We start from the raw sequence: 25,549 nt of genomic DNA on the forward strand, positions 1-25,549 counted from the left end.
TACTTATGACCGGGTGACTGTCACTGGTTTTCCATACCTAGGAGTGATAGAGTAAACAAGACAGAGGGAAGGCAGAGAAGGGGAGGGGGGAGGAGAAACACGAGAGACGGCCTGCGGCCGTCAAAGTGAAAGTACGGGCATTGCTGTGGGGAAGGGGGGGGGGGGAGAAATGCGACACGGCGGGCAGGGGAGGGGGCGGAGCGGGGAGAGCGGCATGAGGGCGTGAAGCAGCAGGGGCCTTTGAAGTGAAGCTAAGCTTCACTTCAAAGGTGTGGGAGGAGTGCTGCTAGTGATTGACTGGCGATTTGATGATGTGCACACGCATTTTAGGTCAATGCGCTTGCGCATTGACCTAAAAGCGCACGGGCACAGCATCAAATCGCCAGTCTAGGTAAAGCTTATTTAAGCCCCTATAGTCTCGCTCTGCTCAATGCGCATGCGCATTGACAGGTCGCGAGACCTAAAAAGGGCCTGGCGGCTTAATTTCCTTTCTAGCAATAGGACCGAGGTGATGGTCCGTCATGGTGGGGAAGAGGTAAAGGATGCAGAGGAGATAGCCTGCTACTCAGGACTGCAGTTATTAGTGCAGCAGGTGTAGTTGCATTGGGGTCCAAGAGTGTGAGGGGCTCACAACACCCCAATTATGGGAATAAGTATGTTCGGGATAATACATGCGTTTGTTTGATGTATTTGCTGTTTTATAAATCTCATAGCTAGTGCGGTTTATAAGCTATAGAAAAAGTTCTCCTGAAATCATCTCGTAAGCCCTGCCCCCTGCGCACAGCCATGCCCTCCTGCTCCCCAATCCTTGCAATAAATTTTGGAGGGGGGCCCGACCTCAAAACATTTTGTCTAGGGGGGCTCTGAGCAAAAAAGTTTGAAGACCTCTGGCTTAAAGACATTGGCGAAGCCAATAGCTCCGGCTCAACACTTATTAAGTCCCAAAGGCGAGACCTATTGACTATACCAATGCTTGTTATGGATAGTCATTCTTACAGGTTCCTTACATGAACGTCTTCAATAGCATCCATGAAAGAAGTGGGTGTAGGATATCCCTGTTGTTAATTATACCGCTAAGGAATTGTATTTGTATTTATAGATATTTGTATAGCGCGACATTCATCCCAAAAGGACATCACGGCGCTAAAACTGAGCAGAGGGCAGTGTAGGTCATTGTAAGAATACTATTTGGTAGGTCAGTATCTAGGGAATGTAGTGTTACTCTTCTGCTTAGATGTTAAGGAAGAACCTAATGCCTGCCTGGCATATCATGTGGCCTTCCACATTGACATTAGTAGAATGGACCCAAAATCGATCAGGTATAGACTTTACTGTAAGCTTGTAAATGCGTCTCACTAATACGGCAGCCATCTTTAGATAGTCTGCTTCCTGAATACTTGGATATCTGACCCTTTAAAATCTACGTCAGAGTCAGAACCAAAGAGACCACAAGGACATTGCAAAATGTCCTCTCTGTTAAGGAATACTTGAGGGATCTCATATATGCCTCAGTTTTGGATGTGGCTGTGCTTATAACATTCTCAGCGACAGACTTCAAAGGCGAGACCTGCCTCGGACACAGCTTCAACTTCAACGCTGATGAACCCTGAGGCATCGAGGGAGGTGCGCCAGAGGGATGTGATGCATAACTTGCAAGGCTTGAGTCTCCTCTGAGGAAGCGGGAAGAAATCCTACCTACTGTACAGGCTGCAGCTCTGTGATATGCTCTGAAGTCGAGTGCTCTTTACAATTCATGGGCCTTCTTTTGCTGCCTACACTTGTGTTTTTAAAGACAGCTCCGGGAATAGAGTAGGAATGGGTTCTGGGTCCAAACAGGACCGTGGTATGCCCTTCAAGGAAGCCTTCAACAGTTTGGCCTTTGGGGTATGTGGGAACACATGTACCAGATACCAGAAGCAGTCAGAGTGCGGGCCTGTAATTGCTATTTCTTTAACATACAAAGATTCCATGGCCTTGTTTGCAGTCATGGAATATAGGAATATCTGTCACAGGGCAACGACTACTTGTGTACACAATAACTCTAGCAAGGAAGTCTAGGGCTCATGAAGATTAGCCGGAAGTAATCTGCACGTGCCTCTTCCAAAATCATTACGCTTGCAACCCTGTGCAGCATGGAGACATCAAATGTCTGCTAACCCCACATCCATCTTCATTGTACCAGTCCTTATGTATATTAGGGTATAAGTAGCTCAGCAATCAGACTGTAGGCACCCAAACAACTTACAATATGCTGTGCATGGGAAAGTGGAAGCAGAGAAGAAAATAAAAGCGAACATCCTGCAAAAATCCAGTCAAACGGAAACCTAAAACAAGGACCTAACCAGCAGCCTTAAAATCCCTTCCAGGACATATCAAAACACATTCAATCCAGGGCATAAGTAGAAGCCCGAGAAACCCTGCAAGGGCGCGCCGGAAGATACTCACCCGTGCCCTGTGAAGCCCTCCTACAAATAACCATAATTAGGCGTACTATTATAATCAGTCCATGATGCAAACCAGGACTACAAAACCCAGAATGCACTATGGTGGTGCTTATAAATCCCGGGATGGAAACAGTACCTGCAACAAATTCTTGCTGGAGTGCCTCAGGGATCAATCCTAGGACCATTCCTCTTCAACATATTCACAAACGACATCCCCACGGACCTAAAGAAGACTGATCTTGCCCTTTACGCAGATGATGTTGCGGTCATCTCTCAATCCTTCAGCGACAAGGAAGTGGCTAAGAACCTGGAGACATCGCTCTGCAGACTCTCCGAATGGTACAGCGACTGGCAGATCACCTTGAACACGGGCAAAACCACTGCAACATTATTTACCAGGAAGCAGAACAGGAAACACCCACAGATCCTCCTCAACGGGGACGAGGTCAAATGGGAAAACAGCAGCTCCTACCTGGGGGTGACTCTGGACTCTAAACTCAGCTGGAGAAACCACATAGAGAAGACCTGCCAGAAAGCAGCATCCAAACTGGCTGCATTATACCCACTCCTGAAGACTAAGTCGATGCCCATGCAGAGCAAGGTGCGAGTAGTCACTGCAATAATTCGACCAACTATGACATACGCCTCACCAGTTTGGAGTGGCTGCCGCCCACAGCTTCGGATGGACCTACAGAAAGTACAGAACAAGGCCTTACGGATTGCAGCAGGTGCACCTATGTTCACACGAACAGCAGACCTCCACAGAGACTTAGGGATTGAGATGTTGGACGACCATCTCCTCAAACTCAACAGGAAATTCTACACAGGATTAGATCAAAAGGAAAACCCACTGATCAGGAAACTCGCAGACATCTCTACGAACCCATTTGACCGCTACCCGCGTCCCATTGAAGCGCTAACCATGCGAAACTGAAACAGAAACGCAGCATCCAAAAACTCAGCACTGCTTGAAGGCAAACGCCGGCAGGTACACAAAACCCACCGCTGCCAGATGGCATAACAGCCTCGGCAAGCAACCAAAACTCAACACTATCAGAAGGAACTTGATGGACAAAGACAAGACCCTCTGAGGAAACATGCTGACAATTCTGCATACTCAATCGACCGCTACCCGCGGCCCATCACTGAGATGACCATGTGATGCAACCTCAACTGTGACAAAGCGTCACACATCAATAAGACAATCTAAACAGCGACTAAAAAATTCAAAATGATTGTGGAGTAATGAGGCTACTGCCTCGGTATCCAAAAACTCACCACTGTCAGAAGGAATCTGACAGACGAAAACAAGACAGCAGAGTACCTGCAACGCGGGAAGGGGTCGCCCCAGCCAAAGAAATTCCATGGGCAGACAACATAACCTAAAAATGCACATGTAAACGCATTTGAATCCGGCGTAGCGCTTTGGAACTCGAGCACAGAGGAGTACTCAGGCCCAGGCCCTCAATCTAAAGGTACAGTTTACCAAACACAGAAGGGTGAAAAGTAAGATGTATGTCACAAGCGATATTGTGGTAATTCTCCCAGAAAGCTGAGAGGACTTGCTTTCTGAACCGTGAGAGGAGACAGAATCAGAGCCGAGGCATGCCTGCCGATGAAGCGTCAGATCAAGCCAAAGCTGTCACGAGGAGTGGGCATCGGGCCCCCGGTGCGGCGTTTTTCACGACCCACACCCCTAAAGCAATTTTGATAGATGTTGAATGAAAGCATGCTACTTTAATTGATAACAGGAGAGCCTATGCAACTATACCACTAGATGGTGCTAGATGCCTTTTTGTTCTCTTCGCCTGGATTAAATTTTTTAATACCTACAACAGGTTCTTCAGGAACCTGACAAAAATGGAAGACGGGCCCAGGCGATCTCCATTAAGTGTTTGTATTGTATTGTATTGTAATTGCCTTTATATAGCTCTTACTACCCCTGACGAGGCGTCGAAGCGCTTTTTCGGCGGGTAGCACTAGCACGCTACCCCGGGACCCATAGAGGATTAGTGTTGAATTAGTATAGTAAATGTGGGGACGGGCACCCCGTAGGCCTTGGGGGTCACTGCATACATGCGAGGCATACACACACAGAGGGGACACGCACACGTGATGCTGGTCTGGACGGAAAGTGCCGTGCCACTTCCGCCCGTTTATTTTATATCCCTCTGGCCACGCCTGGCCAGAAGGTGCAACAATGTGTGCTAGTGCTTCCGGGGCTCAGGAGAGACCCTCGGAGCACTAGAGCGCTACATCCCTCCCCAACTTGGATTTTGAAAACTTGGATTGAAAACAAAAGTATGTATAGTTCAGCATCTGAAATCAGCCAGCTTCTGGCTTGGCTTTGGATTAGGTCTGAGATCATACCTCCATCGTCCTCGGGCTGGTACCTGATCAGCTCTCGGGCTGGATGTTGAAATGCTTGCTTCGCCCTGGTCTGTAGTGTTCAGAGGTGTGTTTTCATCATTGGACCTTCCGGTCCCGGTCTCAGACTCATCTCCTGCCGGTTCTGCTTGGTCAGGGGTGCACTGTCGAGCAGCCGGTATTTGTTTGAACCAGGAGACATTCCTAGTTACTTCCTCTCCGTCCCGGCGAGCTGTGACCGCAGTGCCCCGCGTTTCTTTGACAACCCACGGCTCTGGCTCAAACATTGTGTTGAATTTCCCTCCGGGCCTTCTGGTCCGGATTAGCACAGTCTCGCCTGGTATTACATTTCGGGACTGAGCACGCCTCTTGTGGCTTGCTTTCTCATTCGTTCTCCTTCGCCGTTCCTGAGTGCGCCCGGGGAAGTAGGGTGTTGGTGCCCAGTTGTCGGCCATGGAAAGAAGGTCTCTTCTTGGTCCGGCAAACATCAGCGCCCACGGTGACTGTTGCGTGGTGCTGTGGGGTGTGCTTCTGTACTCCCGTAGAAACAGTTGAAGAGCTTCCTCTGGGTCTTTACCTTCAGCGGTGGCGATTCGCAGGATCTTGTTGGTTGTCCTCATGAACCGCTCCACCTCCCCGTTTGCTTGGGGCCATTGGGGCGTGATTCGGTGGTGCCGGATGCCCAGGTTGTGGAGGAACTCTCGGAACTCACTCCCCTGGAATGGGGGCCCATTGTCTGTCTTGACGACAAGAGGAATTCCAAACATGGCAAAGGACTTACTCAGGAGTGGGCGGATGTTGGCAAAGCTAGTTGAAGTGGCAAGATCTACAATCGGGTATTTTGTGTAATTGTCAATCAGCACGACAGTGACTCTCCCATCCGGGAAACTTCCAAAGTCTAGACTGAGCCACGACCACGGCGAAGGGGCATGTTCTTCTGTGATGATTGGCGCGGGAGCGTCCGCAGAGCTGGTTATCTGGCATGCTCGGCACTGGCGCACCACGGTGTCAACAGCTTCTTCGAGGTTTGGGAACCAGACCTTCTCTCGCATCCTGGCCTTCATCCGGCGGGTGCCCTGGTGTCCTTCATGCGCTAGGATGATCGCCCTTTCTTGTAGAGTCTTGGGGATGATCACCCGGTGACCTCTGAGGATGAGGCCATTGCTTGCCTGGCTCAGGTCATGTCGCACTCTCCAGAATTGTGTCAGGCGTGCACGGTCTTCCTCGCCCCACGTGCTGACATTGCGCAGGAAGTTCTCCCAGGACCCCGACTGTATGGCATCTGCCACTCGCTGGACGACCACGTCGTTCACATACTCAGGGACGATGGCGTCTGCTGTGAGGGCTTGTGGGCACGAGGCAGCCGACAGCATGTCTACAAAGTCTTCAGTGGGGCCTTCAAGTTCTGTGTGTCGGCACTCCTCTGGTCCGGGATGTCTAGATAGAAAGTCTGCGGGGTTCTTTGCCCCAGGGCGGTAAGCAAGGTCCATTTGGTACTGCTGCACTTGGATTGCCCAGCGTTCTATCCTCGGGGGTGGATGAGGAGCGGTGCCCTTGAACAAGGGTATCAGAGGCTGATGGTCTGTTATCATGCGGAATGGGTGTCCTGAGATGTATAAGTGGAAATGGGCACATGCCCACTTCACTGCCAGGGCCTCTCTCTCGACCTGTGAGTACCTTGATTCAGTCGAGGTCAGTGATTTGCTCGCAAATGCTAGCGGCGACCATGTGCCGGGCTCGGTTTCTTGAGATATCAGGGCTCCTAGACCAACCGGGCTGGCGTCTACTACTATTTCGGTGGGTTTGGAGGTGTCAAAGTAGGCCATCGTGGTGCTGTCTAGCAGTGCTGTTTTTATCTGGTCGAATGCTTTGGCTTCGATCTCTGTCCATCGCCATGCGTTCTCTTTCTTCGTTAGGTTCCTCAATGGCTCCGCAATTGTGGCCAAGTTGGGGATGAACCTCGCACAGTATTGCGCCATCCCCAGGAAACTTCGCACTTCCGACGCCGTGGTGGGTGCAGGGGCATTCTTGATAGCCACTGATTTGCGTGGGTCAACAGCGACTCCTTCAGATCCGAACACGTAGCCGAAGAATTCGATGGACTTTTTGAAAAATTGGCACTTGTCTTTGTGGAGGGTTACGCCATACTGTGCCAGCCTATGTAGCGTCGCCTTTAGCCGGTGGTGGTGTTCTTCGCTCGTCTTGGCATGGATTAGGATATCGTCGCTGATGTTCAGCACTCCCTGCAGCCCAGAGAGGATTTCTTTGATAGTGTTCTGGAAGATCTCAGCTGCAGATGAGATCCCGAAGTTCAACCTCTTGTAACGTCTCAATCCAAGGTGTGTCGAGAAGGTTGTGATGTATCGGCTTTCCTCAGCTAGCCTCAGCTGGTGATATCCTGCATTGAGGTCCAGTTTGGAAAACCATTGGGCGCCGTTCAGGCCAGTCAGGATGTCGTCGACTGTAGGTGTGAGATGTCGTTCACGGCGAATGGCTTTGTTAGGGATCCTCATGTCAATGCAAATTCGGATTTTTCCCGGTTGTTTCGGTTTCTCAGCTATGACCATGGGGGACACCCATGGCGTCGGTCCGGACACCTTCTCGATCACTCCTTGTGTTTCTAGCAGGTTCAGTTCTTGCTCGACTGCGGCACGCAGGTGAAATGGCACTCTCCGGTGTCGGAGTGCAATTGGTTGCACCGTGGGGTCTATGTGGAGCTTGATGGGTGGGTGCTTGATGGTGCCAAGGCCTGTGAATAGCTTGGGGAACATTAGGAGGATATCTTCAACCTGCAGCGCTCGCACTGCGTTTGCGAAGGCAATGAGGCCTAGGTCTTCCGCCGTGTTGCTCCCTACTAACAGGTCGGCCTCTTTGTCGATCACATGGAACGTGGTTGTGACTTCCTGGTCTTCTGCCCGGACCTGCACTACCATCTTGCCTCGTAGTGGGAGGGGATCCTGACTGCCATAGGTGAAAATCCTGGCTTTGGAGGGAACGAGTGCGGGTTTCGGATTTAGTGCCTTGTAATGCTGAATTCCCATCACATTCACCGTGGCTCCGGTGTCGATGACTCCGATCGCTGGCGATCCGTGGATCTGTATCTGGCACTTGGGTTGCGGTCGTCGGTTTCTCTTCAGCTCCTTGATGAAAGACACGAAATAGCACTCGTCTTCATCGTCTGTAGATGAGTCATCGTACTGCGGTTGCTGTGATCTGTGTGACCTAGTGGAGCGTGACGTTGAGTGCTCATCTAGTGACAGTTGTTTGACTGCTCCTGCTGCTGATCGCCTTCCCGAAGGGTTCCGTCCTCGGGACCCTCCTCTACACACGCTGGCAAAGTGGTTGGGAATGCCGCATTTGGAACACGTCTTTCCACGTGCTGGGCAGCCATCTTGGGTGTGTTCATCCCTGCCGCAGTAGCCGCACGGCGTTTGGCGTCGTGTTCGCGTCGGCCCTCGACCTCTGCTTCCTCGGTTCGACACGCGCACAGTATCTACCCGTTCTGTTTTGATCACCGTTCCTGTTTCACGGTGTGGGTTAAGGGCCGCCTCCATCGCGGTGGCGCGGGCGTCAGACAGCTCATGGGACCGTGCAAGGATCAGGATTTCGTCGAGGGATATTCGCGGCTGTCTCAGGATTAATGTTCGTAGGTGTTTGTTTCGACAGCCCTGGATGAGTTGTGCCGTGACTTCCTTCTTTTCGTCGTCTTCGGTGCACGTGCTTATCAGATCTCTTAGACGTGCGTGAAACGCGTCCATTGTTTCCCCTTTGCGTTGTTTGGCTTGTCTAAATTTGAACCTCTCGTAGTGGGGGTTCAGCTGGGGGTCGAAATGGGCATTTAGCGCATTGACGGCAGCATCAAAGTCATTGGCGGCACCTGTGTTGGGGAGATGTCTAAACAACTTGTATAGTTCTGTGCCTCCGAAGTGGAGAAGTAAAGAGCGCTTCACCTCATTGTCTTTCTCTCGGGTAGCTGTGAAGTAATTGTTGAGTTGCCCCAGCCACACTGCCCATCGGGGCGCTGCTGTCCCTGGGTCAATCAGCTCGCTGAAAGGCGGTAGTGCCTGTAACTGTGCGTGTGTGGAGGGCGTCGGGGCCTGAGCTATAGGGGGCGCTGCCACCTGTGGGGCACCTCCGGTGGCTCCTCCGGTGGCCCCTCCGGTGGCTCCTCCGGTGGCTCCTCCTTGGCCTTGAGACATGCCTACGTGGGCGATGTCCTAATTACTGTCCTGGTGCTGGTTTGGCTTGCCTTGTGCTTGTTGGTCCTGTGTTTGCTAGGACTGTTGGACTGCGATGTCCCAATTACTGTCCTGGTGCTGGTTTGGCTTGCCTTGTGCTTGTTGGTCCTGTGTTTGCTAGGACTGTTGGCTTGCCTTGTGCTTGTTTTTTTTTCTTTCCTCGTGTGGCTCGGTGTCCCTTTGGATTGCTGGGTGCACGCTCTGTCGGTGCCTCTGTCTCCCAGCGTCTAGCGTTGCCGGGCCTGCGTGCTGCCTCTCTTCAGCTCGCGTGCTCACGCGATGCCGGCTTGAAACCTGTGTCGGCCTCACTCGTCTGCGCATGCGCGCACTTTCCAGTCGGCCGGCCGGGCCTTTCTCCAGCGCTCCTTCGCCTTGCTTCAGAGCGTCGCCGATACCGGTCCCCACGCAGCTCCTTGCATATGCTGCTTACCGGTAGGCGATTTCTTTCTTTTCTCGTCGCTGGGTCCCTCGTGTTGGTGCTGGGCCGGCGGTCTAGGCCGCTTCGGGGTTCGGCGTCTTCAGCGCCTCCGTCCGCTGTTTCTTTTGTGGGTTTAGGTGTATCCCACCCTTGTCGCCAGTGTGGGGACGGGCACCCCGTAGGCCTTGGGGGTCACTGCATACATGCGAGGCATACACACACAGAGGGGACACGCACACGTGATGCTGGTCTGGACGGAAAGTGCCGTGCCACTTCCGCCAGTTTATTTTATATCCCTCTGGCCACGCCTGGCCAGAAGGTGCAACAATGTGTGCTAGTGCTTCCGGGGCTCAGGAGAGACCCTCGGAGCACTAGAGCGCTACAGTAAACATGCAAGTACATTTTAAGTGGTGGATATGTGAGTCAGTTATTTGGATTTGGAATGATAGCAGAAGGATAGAGGAGGAAAAAAAGGTTTGTATTTATATAGCGCTTGTTACCCCTGATGGGGTGTTGAAACATGCTATTCAGGAAGCCCATAAAGGATTAATGGTGAATTAATATGGTGAAATATGAAAGTAATTTCAGTGGTGGATATTAGTCAGTTATTTGGAGTGAGAAGGATAGCGGAGGGATAAAAGGGGAAGAACGGTTTGCATTCATATAGCACTGGTTACCCCTGATGGATGTTGAAGAGCTTTTCTGGCGAGTATCACGCCACTCCGGAACTCAAAGGATTAGTGTTGAAAATTAGTATAGTAAAATATGGAGAAATTTGAGTAGTGGATATGTTATTCAGTTATTTGGGTAGAGAAGGGTAGGTGGCGGGATAGTGAAGGGAAAGAGGTTTGTATTAATATAGAGCTTGCTACGCCTGATGGGGTTTTGAAGCGCAAGTAGCACGCTACTCTGGAACCCCTCAGGATTAGTGTTGGATTAGTATGGTGAAACTTGAAAGTAATTTTAGTGGTGGATATGTTAGTCAGTTATTTGGATTGAGAAGGGTTGGGGAGGGGTAGAAAAGTGGGAAGAGTTTAGAAAGTTTGTTTTGGGAGATCGGTATAGTAAGAGGTGTAAGATGATGCAAGGAGGGGTAGAGTAGGAGAGAGTCTAGAAAGGGTTATTTTGGGGATCATAGTAGTGGTATGGGGTTAAATGAGAGAGTGGATGTAGAGGATATATTGAGCAAAGTATAGGCTGAGAAATAGGGATGTGCATTGGAAATGCTAAATTAGAAGAAAGTGATAAATATATAGATCCATAAGTACATTGAAAGTATATACATGCATAATGGAGGTAAGTATATTGGGCAGCATTGCTGGCCCTGGTCAGTCTCGAACACGCTCAAACAGGCAACTGCACAACCTGACACATCCTACTAATGCACAGCAGGTGAAACAAGGAAAACATACTACAAGGAAAACGTAACAAACTTTATAAACAGGTAATAAAAGCTGCGATTTGAAATGTCAGGTTTTCATCTCTGGAAGGAGGAAGAAAAAAAAATCTGGCATGTGGTGAGGGGCTGTGTTAATGGTAGAGGGGGTTGGGGGCTAGAGTGCAGAAAGAGAAGAAGGACAAGCCACTAAATGTAAAGGGGAAAACAGGACAGGCTTACACCCACTTATGGAAAAGGTTGCCATACTCAGAGAGTCAGGACTTACATTCATACTCACTGGGACGATGAAGACGCAGAAGGGGGTATTGGTCTTCAAATACAGAACGTTACATATACAAGAAATGTCGGAAAATAACGGAGAAAATGCCCAGTCTTTTTAGGTCTTGCATAGCATCGCAGCGCATGTTCTGCTCGCTCTGCAAGATCTATTGTCGTCGAGTTGCTTTTGGAAGTGGGGTCGAATCTGCGCCCATGCTTTTCATTGGCGCGCATCACACTTTATGTTAAACACTCGCTTTTGATTTGGAGTGAGCCCTGTTTATTCCCGCCGTCTCCTTTTGACCCTTGCCTACCCAGACTGGATATTTTGCTCGTGCATGGCATCTCTTTTGCTCGTGCACAGTGTCTCTTCTGCCTTGCTGCACGTTCGCAGACAGTAAACCCTGGTGAGCTCAGCTGCTGCTTGTTCATTTCAGCTCCCACTCCTATTAACTTCCGGAACAGTCGGGGACCGGCACAAGCAGACGTAGAACTTCGCTGCTTCCAGCTGTACTAGTAAGTCCTGTTGCAACCCGACTATGGGCGCAGTCATAATGCCATACACAGCACTCAGGCGTGCCATTCCACAGCTGACTCAGCAATCTTTTTTTTTCTTTACAGTTCCAACTCAGATGAACACCCAGGCCCTCCACTTACATGAGTCTTTGTCCACACGGCTTGGCATACTCATGTTGTTTGTTTGCTCTGCCCCTGACTCTAGCAATAAGTTTCAGACTAAGCCGCAGTTATTGAGAGGCGTTGTCATTACAGTAAAGCGAGGCAGCGCCCTGCACACTGCTTCAGCAAAGCACATATACGACATTCAGCTAACACGTCAAAAAGGTAACTTTCTTATTTTCACTGCTGGCGATAGGGCGCGCAGTTTTTTTCTTGTGCACTTCTAATTAAGAATGCTCCATGCACTAGTTTTGAAGCAAGGTGGAATATGAGCATGGGTAAGCACATAGCACTTCACAGCATTAAGACACTTCGAACAGCAGGTTGCATTTTTAATAGGGACACACACCTATAGCGGCAGACTTTTATAACAATATCAATTCTCGCCTTAAGACAATACAAGCTGCATGAGAGTATTTCAGACACGTGTATTTTAATTTTGGCTCTGCGTGGATTACACTTAATCTTGCACCTTGCGTGAAGAACCAGGTATCGATACCTTTAAGTATAGCACCGACAGTGACTTTATATTGTACATGTTATCTGATCAATAGGAACTTCCTTCTTCCAAAGTCCTGAGGAGGCTCACACTAACGAGGGGCTGAAATGCATCAACATTTTTCTTCAGAGGAGTAATCCTATCTTGAATATACTAAATAACTTTATGGACACATAACCAATAGCCTAAGGACAGGAGTGTCCTGTATGTGACCCATTCAAATAACTACCGCCCATGTGGACCGCACAGTAAATAAGGGGTGTAATCACGTTGGTCAAAACAAACAGAAAACTGAAGCAAGATTGTTTGCATTTTAGTTGTTACATGTTTTTGTGTTTAAAATCATGGTGATTGCTTTCCTTTATTTAGTTTTAACAGATATTCCAGGTATTAAGTGTTAGGAGTAACGATGATGCCACAATTAAGCAAATAAAATGTGTACTTTAAAATCACCCTTCTATACCAGTGACTAATTTAAGTATTCGTTGTGGTACTAATCTATGTATGACCCCCCCCATATACCAATTTTATGTTCAGGATTTTAAGTAATCACACTTTGGACTTGATTAATGAGTTGTCATAGAAAGGTCATCATTTGTAGGATTTTTTTCTACCTGGATGCTGTCACAGTTTAATCTTGAAGACAAATTGAGCAAGATAATCAAACAGTTGTTTGGAGATGTATAAGGTAGCACAGGAAGCTGAAAGAGATTGTAGTATTGATACAATATGGAATAGCTCTTTCGAAAAGATCAAAACTTGGGAGATATAATTAAAGAAGTAGCTTTCCTTTGCTTCCCTAATTTCAATTCTATCGGTGGCAGCTATGTCAATATATTATATTCTCTCAATTATATTATAGTCTCTCCACCATTATTTTTATTATCTGCTCACTTAGGCCAATTTGAAATGTTTTACCTCATCAGTTCATCAAGGACTTTTATTGTTCCAAATAGTTTAATCCAAAAAGGTTCTTTTAAGAATATTTTCTCTTTTGCTCTACTGAAAAAAACGAAAAAGCGTAGGGATGCACTTTAAGCAAATCAGTCTTGGTTTTGCTCAGGCAGGAACAGTCCAGACATATCACCTCTCAATGGAAACAGAAGCAGCCCCAAAGATGTTCTCAAATTTTGCGTACTAAGGCCATTTGTACTTAAGGAGTTTCACGGAGAAGAAACAAGCATTTGCAATGCAATAGGTCTCGCATTTACGAGAGTTTAAGCTATTGGCACTGTAAATGACAATGCCTTTTATTTATGTTTTAAAAACGAATACAAAAATAAAAGGCATTGTTATTTGCTATGTCAATAGTTCAAACTCGCGAGACCTAGTATTGCATTGTAAAATAAATGCTTGTTTAGCCTGAATCTGTGGAAGAGCTCAAAACGGAGACAGTGACGCAACTGCTTTACATGACGGGGCTGTGTCATTTCTATTGAAGATGCCAGGCGCGAGCCCTGGTGCCGGACAGAGCCACCAGTGACTCCATGAGGCTGAAAAAGGTTTCAAAACCCAGAGGCGCCTGGGAAGGGTTCGTGCAAGGAGTCTGTTGAAGCGAGTTTCCTTTAGAATATTGCTTTTGGGAAACATAGCTGAAGAGAACCTTGCTAGTTCGATAGAGAGGGGGTTGAATTAATTAATGAACACGTACCTAGGAGTGGTTTCAATATTTTGGAATTGAAATAAAAATACGGCTGGCACGGTCAAGCGTTTGTCCTCTAGCCCGGGAGGTGTTACTTGTTCTAAAAGAGTTATGCAGCTAAGTCTAGCATTCAGGTGTACACAAGCAAGGATGCCTCTGCATTACTTTTTGTCACAGAGAGATATGAGGCACGAAAACCTCCCACTCTGCCACAGAACTGTTGCAAAATAAAATGGCGTGACCCTTGACATATATTTCTAGGGGGTACCGACGGCTCCAGCTGGGGTCGGTGAAGCAGAGCATGGTGAAGCAGATGGGTAACAGGGGTAAGGGTTGTACCCCACTGGGTAACATCGCTGGGAGTTTCCTCTTTTCTGTTATAGTATGTATATACGTTTGTCTTGTGTCTTACCTCAATCAGACCATCTCTCACGGCACTAAATCTTATGCTGCCAGGCCTACACTCTATAGTACCAGAATACTGTAAACAAAATATTTGCTGACAGAAACAGTGTCCTAAATATCTTATACAAAATGATTGACCCATTGAAGTTAAAAATGCTATGTTGACTTCTTAGAGTAAAATGCAATTTATCTGGCATCTAATTGTAATTTGTATACATGTTAATGGACGGATCAGATAATGAACTGGTTTGCACCTTGTACTTGGGGTCGCTCCCCTAACGTTCTTACCTTCTATTCAGGCCCCTTCTTTAGTTTCTAGGGCTTCAACTCCCTCTTCCTCCATACCCAGGATTCAATTCCACTGCTGTTCACTCACTCCAACAGAGGCATTGCCCAGGGGGTGTCCTTGTAATTGGCCAACCCCTCACCCTGCATGTTCCTCTTATTTATGGCCCTGGGACCCCACCCTCACTCCCATGCTTCATACTCAAGGACTTCCATACCAGTTTCCACGGCCACCTTCCTAACACCACAGGTGCATTACAGAACAGCGCCTTTTGTACTTAGCCCGTACTTCTGTGACGCTCTTGCGGAGGAACGGAGGCCCCTATGTGGGTCATAGCTGCTTACTGGCCTATGGGGTCTTCTTGCACTTGGCCTTCCCGTCCCAAAACTCTTCCCCTGGTATTTAGGGCCTAGTCCCCTTCATTCATACCCAGGACCTTATTCCAACGCCCTCACTGCATACCTAGTTCCCTGGGCAGCATTCTACCAGAATAATGTCATTTAAAGGTCAGCCTGCAAAAATATCACAGCCAGGGTAACTACTACTGCAAAGTTGCACCAACGTACACTTACTTTTAGAATATTGTGGTAGTCAATATTCTGGCTATGCTATTTTTATAGGGCAATATTTCCGTACACCCACTATTCTCACACCAGTGCCCTAGCCCCCTTACTTCATACCCAAAGGCTTCACCCCTAGGGCCACTATCACGTACCAACTGCCACAGGTCCGTCACCCAGCAGCGTCTTCTTGTACTTGGCCAGACTCTCATCATCCTTGTCCAGCTCTTGAATCTCCTGCAGGCTCTTCGGTGGTGGGGGCTTATAATTCAGCTTCCCGTCCAACTCATCTTCCTCTGCCAATTCTGGAGTCTCAGGTGCTGGTTCCGTCATGGCGGCCTCTGGTAGGAGCAAACAGACTGTAAGCATGGTGAATGGGCAGAGACAGAGCTATGGTAACACACTAGGCATGAAACTGGGCAGAGTAGATACCTACGGTACATCACATCACTGAACAAGCGCTCTCCAGACCGCAAAAGGATGAGTATCTCAGAGACCTGCAAGAAACTCAGAAACCAATAAAACCGTCTCACAACAACTAGAGTAACTTCTCAGAGACATCCAAAAAGTTAAGGGACCTGCAAGAACTTTTTAGAGGTCCGCAAGATGCTCAGTGGTCCACAGAAAAATCTCACAGCCTTTCAAGAACGTCAGGCCCATGCAAAAACCTCTCATAAGCATCTAACACGTTCACAAAACTCCAAGAAGGTTTAGAAACCTGATAAAAGATCAAAGACATGCAAGAGATTCAGAGATTTGCAAACGTTTCTGAAATCTGAATGTTCTCAGAGACCTGTAAGAACTTTAAAGGCCAGCCACACGTTCATGGACCTACAAGTGCATCAGAGGCCTACAAGAACTCATATGAAGCCCAGAATAAGAGACCCACAAGATCTTCTTAAATTCGCTGTAAAATCTTCTTAAATATCAGCAAGTGATTTTAAAAGCCGGTTAGAGGTTCTGAGACACCCAAACAAACTTCTCAGAGACACAAGGAATTCACCTGCAAAAAGGTAACAGAGATCATGAAGAAATTCAAAACGTTGCACTAAGTTCAGACCTGGAAAACGTTCAGTGACCTGCATGGACTTCATCTAACTTTTCAGGGCCTACAAAAACTTGGCAGAAGTTCATGGAACCATCAGGAAGCTGCAAGGTCTTAGGCTTGCTATAATTTCGCAGACCTGCAAAAAGTTCCTACTTAGAAAACATTTGGGGATCTGCAAGAACTGTTCAGAAACCTGCAAGAACTTCTTAGGGACCCATAACAACTTTTCAGAAATCTGCAAAAAGTTTCCTGGGACCTGCAATAAGTCCTCGGACAATTTAAAATGCTTCAATTTAAAAGCTTTTGAGCACAACAGCTCAGAGAACTTTCCAAGATCATGGTAGAGAAATTAGAATACTCTCAGACGTTTTGGAAAAAGAGCCTTTAGCAGGGTAAGACTGACCTATATGACAATCTTGAAGTGCCCTATGGGCTAGTCTCCCAGATCAGTATCTGGGCTGTTTTGGAGTTTGCTTTTTGCTGGTTGTGGGCCTCTTTTAAGGTCTGGTGGGTCGTTTTTATTGTTGATTTGTCTGATATTACTACAAATATTGACTGCAGTAAGCACAAATGTATGTAGACACTCAACCTTGTAAAACACTTTTTACAGCTCGCCTTTAAACGTTTATAGTTGACCTGATTCGCAAATGTGGAGCATTTCTCTGCTATCTGATTTGCTAATGTGGGCCACATTTAATCCGGTGCCTGGGCCAATTTTCAGTGGCAATACGACCATGGACTGGAGGCTCAAGTTCTTAAAAATCTTCTACCCATTTTTGGAGCATTTCATTTCAAAAGAAGTTCAGTGGTGCAAGACCCAAGAGAGGAAAGCAGCTAGAAACAGGAAGTGGTGGAGAAACTCAGAAAATCTTAACCACCAAAAGACACACCATGTGATCCATGGCCTCTTATCGCTTGCTCAAACACCGATGCCATTTCGCTCATTTCCCTTCTAGAGCCCCATTGCTCCTCCACTGGAAGAAGCTTAGCTGCATGTCTCACCCACTGCAAGGCGTGATCACACATTCTGTATGAAGGTGGTTGATGTCAACAGGGAAGAGAGCTGGGTCAGGACGACGCAAGACTGCCAATGCAGCCACGAGATATGCGGCACTACTATCCAGTCCTGACCACGGCCAGACTGGCAATAGCAGGCATCAGGCTTTTCCCCCGAGAGACTGAAAGGGTGGGCCGGTTTTGTAGCGGAGGGGGTCAGTTTTGTTATTTAGGGCCGGTTTTGCAGTGGTGCGGAAATATCAGCCCTCAGTAACCACAGCAGCAGGCAAGCATTTCCTGCCTCTGGGGCCCAGGCAGTTCTTCTTCAGGGACCAGTCCGAGAATATTGCCAGGGCTGCTTTGGGGTCCCAGTACAGCCCTGGTCCTGACCTACCAAGAGCACTTTGCACTTGGTACAAGTAGTCGATTTTTTTTCTAATTGTTTCCATTATAAGTAAAACGTCACCAGTGCTAGCATGAGACGTATCAGGACGGGATCAAAATACCACATGTGACTAGGTGTCACTTGGCAGCAGCGAGTGAGTGCTTCTAAGTTCCTCCGTGCCCGGATTCGCCACACCTCACCAAAGGCTTGCACATAGCTGCCACGGTTTAAGATTGCTTATGTGCGACATTTTCATTTTTTTCGTGCAATTATGAGTGACATTCAATGACTATGCGTGACACTTTCTCAAGAGCAAAATCAACTAATGAAGACGAGGGAAACATAAATATTAGAAATTATACCTATTTGAGAAACAAGAGATTTAGGGCCAGATGTATCAAAGGGTTTTTCCCATTCTGTGTCTATGGGGAAATGTGTTGATACATATGGCCCTTGGATCTTAAAACTGCTACAATAGGATCTGAGAGAGGCCCCAGCGCGGAGCCTGAGCCAGCCTCACTGACACTGAACTCAACTTTGTGCAGACAGTGACTGCAATGCAGAGCTCAGCTCAGACACTGACTTTACTTACAGGCCATATCAGCCACGTTTTCAAATTGCCTAGGTTTCCATAGTTTCCATACACTCACGAGTGTTATGTTATGTTATTAGTTTGTAAGAGCGCAACAGCTGCCCCAGCAAAGAGGCGTCCCGGCGCTAGACATTGAACTGTCAAATGTGTGATCCTTTGAGTGATACTTTCTTGTGTATTAAACCAAGCACAGAGTGCATGGAAAGAGATAAATACAAGAAAATATACACTTTTGAGCAATGAGAAGCTTTAAAAATATATGTACTGCTACACACCCCCTGAAACGGATGCCTGTACAGTGCAACTCCTCTTGTATATTGTGTACAATACAATTTTAAAACAATAACCTAGATATTCACAGTGGTTTCAGTTACAGGCTGGCAGCTCACAGTACTGTAATGCAGGTAATTATTCCCCTTGTGCCAGGACTGAATTCTAGTTCTCTCTGTTTACACGCAATACATCTGCAGTGATTGCATTTACCAATTGAGATTTTATCATGTAAAAGAGTTCATTTTCCTTGTTCTTTCCTTGTTTCTGTTCTGCTGTTGTGAGATCTAGGCTGCATTGGCTGCTCCAGCTGTCAGACCTAAAGCCCATTTATTGCCTTATGACCTCGACAAATTGCGCCAGATACTTATGTGAAGACTGGCTTTAGTGTGGGGCATCAGAGCAGCACCATAGACCATGGGATACTGACAGCTTAGGTTTTACAACTGCAAGGAGTTAGAAATTGACACACAGGGTTCATCTAAAATTATTTCATGCGATTCATTCGCTGTTTGTGGATGGAGCAAGTTAACCTAACCCCATGACATCTATGTGAGTTTCTTAGGTCTGAAATACAAATTAAGAAAAATCTGCCTTACTTTGATGTAAACGATTCGGAATGACGGCATACTATTGTTAAAAGATATGCTAGCAGCGGCCAGATTGAACTTCAGTACAGAGTCAGAGAGAGTGGGTGACTCACCCAGGGTGCTGGTTCACAAGTGCCTGGGGGAGTGTGTCTGCCAGGCAGAGAGCTTCACTGGTGAGGGCCTCAATGACTCTTGCGCTGCTCTGCAGAGTGGCACCTTCTAGCGAGCAAAATCAAGCAATGAAGACCAGGGAAACATCTTAAAATCAGAAATGACAGCCATTTGAGCAACGAGAAAGTCTGAGATTTTGAAACTCCTGCAAAGCACCAGAAATGGATGGGCGCTGACCTAGTGCTTCCTTTATTGACCTAGATCAGACTCACGGCCGGGTGCAGACACTTGGCTCAGCTGCTGTAGAGATGAGACATTGGCTGTCTCAGTCCGCGGTGAGAGGAGCTCTCAGCGGCGAAGTTAAACCGGTGGCTCCGCTGTTGAGAGAGCCTTTTAAAGTCACTCCGCACCTCTCTGGTCGTTGAGTCACTCAGCACATGATTGTTCAGTTGCCGGGCGGCAGTGCACTGTCGCAAGAAAAGTCCTGTGGGCCCGGGCACAGGAAGGAAATTAAACATCCTGATCCGGCCACGCTCCCTGGGTCGGACAGGTGTTCTGTTGCCGGGCGGCATTGCAGCAATTCCTGGGGGCACAGGCAGGACAATCATTGAATCAGATCCTACCAATAGCCGGCCTGCGCCGGGGTGGAACTAGTCCTTGGTAATCGATCTCAAATGCATGAATACTTGACACACAAATGTCCGACTTAGAAATGGATGATTTCTTCTGATGGTCTTAGATATTCCTGTTAAAATGAACAAGGCCACTTTGAATTATTCTAGTGGTTTTTTGAGATGTCCAATTTGAATGAACTGTATGCGTCAAATTCTTCTGATTTGCAAAGTCTTATCCTCCAGCAAAGGCTGTCAGGGGTTCGTGGTAAACAAGACCTCGAGGTCATCGCGGGTATTGGTTACCACGAACCCCTGACAGCCCCATTTTAACAGGAATATCTAAGACCATCAGAAGAAATTATCCATTTCTAAGTCTTTAAAGGTCACTTGCGAACATCGCAGTAAAAAGGGTCAAAACTGTTTGCATACTGTATTGTCCTGAAGAAGGTCTTAAGGATCAGTTCCATCGGAGACCGAAACATCGACTACTCAGTCCTTTTCTTTGCTTATGATTAAACCTTCATAGATTTTTTTTATTGGATTTAAATAGATGTCATATTTTTATTGATACATGATTGGACTGTGTTGCAAATGAACTACAGGTTGTTTTCACTTTTCGTTTTTTCATTTGTATAGCACTATATTTCAACCTCAATGTTGATTTGTACCCTTATGATTGATTAAATAATCTATATATAAAAATATTATTTTCAAAAGAATAATTCCTCTGTGTCTTTCTCTACTATGTAGAGCAGTTTCTCAAATTATTTGATTGAATGTTTTAAATAATAACATTCCCCAATTTAATTATTTCAATACGTGATTGATTTCTTACATTTTCTGTGATTAGTTTTAACACAGAATTAATATTTTGATAAACAATTGACAAACGAATTCCCTTGCTGGTACTCCTTTCTTGATTATTTACACTGACCCAAGCTCGCAAGGGTTTATTGGGTTTTCCACCCTTTCTCTAACTGTGTATACATGGGCACTACCTAGTGGGTTGTCCTATATGTCTGTCAAGGGGCCTCTCTTTTGCCACTCCCTGGTGGGATGCCCACTCTGCAAGGGGTATCTCCTCTCCTGGGGTCTTGGAATCTATGTGGCACTGTGTGGGGGGATGCCTTCCTTCTGTGGCAGAGGGGGGGGGGGCTTACTCTCTGGCAGGTATTAGAAGTTCACTAGTGGACTCCCCCTCTCTCTGTGGAAGGTGATCTCTGGTCTCTGCCAGGTATTAGAGCCCAGGGGGCACTTCCTGATGGCATGTCCTCTCTCGCAGATCTCTGCTCTGGTGTCAGAACCCACAGGGAACTTCTGTCTTACTTCTGCAACAGACGGTCTCTCGTCTGTAGGAGGGGTATCTGCTCTCCTGGAGGTCTCAAAATCCATGGGGCATTTTCAGGTAGAATGCCCGCTCTCTGGGGCAGGCGGGCTCTGCTCAGTGGCCTAGCCAGTGTGTCACGGGCCCTAGGATGGAAATGGGTCCTGTGGCTGCTGTCTGAATGGTAAGATACAGAAATACCCAGGGTTTAGTGGCCCCCTCTGGCCTCTGTGCCCCAGTGCCACTGCCCCTGCTGCACCTATGGAAGCTATGCCCCCTGGCTCTGCTCCCCTCAGTGTGTGCGTGCCAGTGACATTGGCGGGGTAATCACTTTGAGAGTTTTAGAAGGAGCTCAATCTGTGAGTAAAGGGCATGCAGTGGTAGAGGGGCTTCCTTTCTGGAAATGTCCTGTTAACCAAATGCAAATGGTTAATAGATTCAGTTACTGCAATATCATTTTAGATATCATCCGAGCTGTTACGGAGAAAACTCCAGTGAGCAAAGTGAATTCATTTAAACTACTTTTGGAGTTTGTGCTGTATCTCCCAATAGTACAGCTAAGAAACTGTGAGCAAGTTCTGCCTTGCACGGTTTTTAAGCTGTGCTGTCTAAAATAATGCCCTAACTCTGAGAAATATCAGGTTAAATGAGATGACTTTAAACTCAGCTGGCGCGTAAAACAGGAGCTCAGCTCTGTATTGCGGCAGCAAAACAATATTGTTTTCGGCATCACGCCAACGCAGAATGGACTTGTGCAGTCCTTTGAGTTCATGCATGCTCTGCTGACAGCATTCAGTAAGGAAAGGGACGAGGGGGACTACGAATCAGGTACCACACTAAAAGAGGCGAGGACCAGTGGAGACCAAATAGGATGGTGATATTCAAAGTACGGACCAGGGCTCGCTTGTGGGCCTCCCTCCTAGCCTATACTTGCGGCCTCCTGGTCAACAGCAACACTGGGTAGCTATTACCATGACTGAACACTAACATTCAGAAACATGTTAGACGAACGGGCAAACTTTTTTTACAGGTTAAATTAAGTTATAGAAAGGAAGTAACTAAGGTGTCCTGCACCATTTAACTTTAGCAGCACCTTCACTCTTAAAAACATCTTGCAACACATATGTAAAAAATCTGATAAAGTCTCCTCAAAATTCAAAAAGTGTATTTCATTTACATACAAAAGTATTTCACCTTAATACCACAGATTATATGAGCGTGTTGCAAAATATATTTTTTAAAGTGATAGTTTTCAAACTTGAATTCAGAAACATTTGTGCTCCCCCTACCTTGACACCGGTGCAAATAGTGAACTATGGGCCAAGTAATTTCTTATGTGTACCCCTTGGGTGGGTTGGATTGCTATTATACATGAACAAACCCAAGACAAGGTTTTGTGTAGCGCACATCCTAACGTCATGTATTTCAAGGTCATCTTATATGTGATAATTAAGGAAAAGAGGCAAGGTGAAATTAAACAGTTGCCTAGGATCACACAATTTAGTCAAGGGGGGGAGGTGGATTGATCCAGATTGTCTGGTTTCAGACTGTGCAATTCAGCCACTAGATGTTCTTGCTTCACTTCCCCAAAGCTCCCCTTACAAGCCCGTAAGAACCCTCTCCCAACGACTGCAACCTGCTGGCCTCATTGTGGCACTCAGTCACACCACATACCAAACTTTTTGGCCCCTGGGAGGGTGTTTGCAAGAACTCATGAGACAGGAAATGCATGTTCGTCTGACAGCACAGCCTGGAACCACAAACAGGCAATTATTGCCATTTGTTCATACATGTCAAATCTCATGATTTCGGCGGGAGACCACCGATCTCAAGGCTAGTCTCCCACCTCCTGATTCCTGCATCTAAAACCCGATTCCTCAGCGGACTTCAGATGGCAGGGACTGGTCTCGTGCGACTCGGATTATGCACGACCAATAATCTGCTCCGGCAAGCAAGCGCACAACATTTTTGTCACGCCTTTTCTTCCTGCCTTTGCGCTTTCTCCCTGCTCCGTTCAGGTATGGAAACAACTTATATTTGCATTTCTGATCTCCGATACTGCAGCGCCACGCTTGCAAGTCACATACACGCTGATAGGCCCAATGCAGGCCGCAATAGAAGTCAATTGGAGAAATACATTCTCCGATTATTTTTTTTATCTTCCACTTTTACAAATTGTTGGCATTTATGTTTGTTTCAAGCTCTGCTTTCAGCAAAACATGCAGCTAATGGAGTCTCTCAAGACACCAAAAAGAAGTTCACAGACCCCCTTCTGTGCTGGTGCAGCCACAAAAAGCTGTAGATATATATGTTATACTTTATTGAGAAGGACAAAGGTCAAAGGTCACCCATAATGGGACAGCAGATTACCTTTCAAAATGCCGGGTTCACCATAATTCGAGCTAAATCCCTGTGAGACATGCCCCCCCTCCCTCAGAATAGGAAGTACATAGAGAGGCTGGTGCTCTGCCCACGCCCTCTGACCTCCCTTCCCCCAAACTCTGCAGCTGGTTCCAGATAATCTCATTAGGGAAAAGTACACGGAGACAGAGAGGATTAGTGGGGTGAAATTAGCCCCCGCCCCTCGCAGTCAGGCACGTGGATCCCTGCCCAGCCCCACGAGGGAACAGACTCCAGTCTGTATCTTCATGACCAGTGGCCCTCGGGGGCTTACTTCCCTCACCAACCAGGACTCATACAAAGCAGGGCATTTCCAATTACACATAGGTTTTTGTCATTTTCAGGCCGGTGACGGATTAAATGAGCGAAGCAGAGACACTGTTTTGCTACCTGGAACCAGACACCCACCTTGGTTGTACCTGCGCCAAGCCACGCCTTCGTGATTAACCTATCGCAGCTGCATGAATTGTGTATCCACCTTTGGCCACTCCGGTTCCCCAGCCACACCTACCAGTAACCTCCTGGCTGCCTGTAAGGACGGCCCCTGCCCCGCCCGCTGTTCGTAACACCCACCTGTCCCACACTTCCGTGCATTTAGCAACCCGCTGGCCGCCCGCCTGGCTATTTATGTGTTTGTTTATTTATATTTGCGCGAAGTTGGTTCCAGGGGGTCGGAGAGATTTATATTACACGAAAACCTACATATAATCTGTCTCTCGTTACTGCACGCTCCCCTCAAAGCCTGCATTGCAAACCCCCTCGCCGCTTCTACGCCCGGCTATAAACCTCTCGCCTTCAGTGTATACACTACTATTGATATTTGGAAACTGGAAGTTTAGATGGATGTAGTCTGCACTTCAGCCCCACCGGACACCGAAACGACAGACTCATGACGGCAAATCTCTGGGTGACCAGCCCCCCCCCCCCCCCCCCGCGCGCCTTCATGAAACCACCCCAGTGAGAAGAGACAGAACTCCCTGGGCTGGCACGGGGATTACTCTTACTGCGACAGAGAACGGGGCTGTAGTCGGTGCGCCACGCCCCTCTCATTCGACCTCACCCTACATATCCTCTACCGTTTCTGAACTTTATTCCGGATTTTCTCATTTCCGAGCGCCTAGTAATCTTTCAGTGGGACTCGACAAAACGCCTGTAAAAATAAACTCTTTTGGATGGGGTCCGTTTCCCGCGAACGAGCAATAAACTACGACACAGTTCTGTGCCCGCTGTACATACCCACTGGTTTCTGGGCTTACGCTCTTCGGCGGTGCTCCTTTCTGGGTCGAAGGCGCTCTCCTCGGGGCAGGGTCGTCGCAGCACTCTCGTGCTCCTTTAGTTGTCCGGATCCTCTCAACACCCCGTTCCTCTCGGTGTCCCTGGTGCTCTCCTCTCGCAATCGGCAGTTGAAAGAGGAAGGAAGTTGGCTGAGAAAAAAAGCAGCGCCTTGGGGGGGCCGGTGCAGGCAGGAAGCGCGACTCGTGCTCAGAAGAAGCGCACTTGGTTACGCAGGCGAGCACTTCTGGCCACTAGAAGCGGCAAGCCCGGCGTGGAGGAGAGGGGCCACGCCAGGGGTGCACCTGTGCAGGCAGCCCAAGCCCCATCACAAATCACCCCATGTACTCACTAAGCCCTAATAAACTTCATACCGTAACTGGCAAAGCAAATAACCAACGCGCCACGTCACTATTAAAATAGATTACAAAAACGCCCCTTAACTTGGGGACAACATACCCAAATACATACAACTAACAATGCAAATAACCTGTCACAATAATAGCATCAAATAGAACGACAAAATACCATGTAACTAATAAGTAAATAACCATTACACTTAACTGATTTGGTAAGCGACACACGCAGGCAACATAACGCGCAAACAATAAAAAATAAACACCATGCCACATGACTTTACTAACTTATGTTGCGATTTGCTTTGTTCCGACCCTATGTCATCACATTCCAATCTTGCTTCGAAGAATGGAATGTGATGACGGGAGGGACTGAGACAGTAACTGGCTAAGAGAG

The 25,549-nt window shown here is 47.5% G+C and overlaps 1 protein-coding gene across 2 annotated transcripts in view; it reads right to left on the reverse strand.

The window, feature by feature from the left end:
• The window catches only part of ARHGDIB (Rho GDP dissociation inhibitor beta), a 62,161-nt gene extending 37,033 nt beyond the window's left edge, over positions 1 to 25,128 (reverse strand). Inside the window, exons 1-2 of one of the 2 annotated variants that reach the window (XM_078640815.1) lie at positions 24,761 to 25,128; positions 15,350 to 15,535 (exon numbers count right to left, since the gene is read on the reverse strand). In XM_078640815.1, the coding sequence (XP_078496941.1) occupies positions 15,350 to 15,527 (178 nt within the window). In that variant the 5' untranslated portion in view covers positions 15,528 to 15,535; positions 24,761 to 25,128. The remainder of the gene's footprint in view (positions 1 to 15,349; positions 15,536 to 24,760) is intronic. The other variant, XM_078640821.1, reaches the window with a different exon arrangement.
• Between the last annotated feature and the right edge of the window lie 421 nt (positions 25,129 to 25,549).

The sequence above is a fragment of the Lissotriton helveticus genome, chromosome 1_1 (assembly GCF_964261635.1).
Source record: "Lissotriton helveticus chromosome 1_1, aLisHel1.1, whole genome shotgun sequence".
Classification (NCBI taxonomy): Eukaryota; Metazoa; Chordata; class Amphibia; order Caudata; family Salamandridae; genus Lissotriton; species Lissotriton helveticus.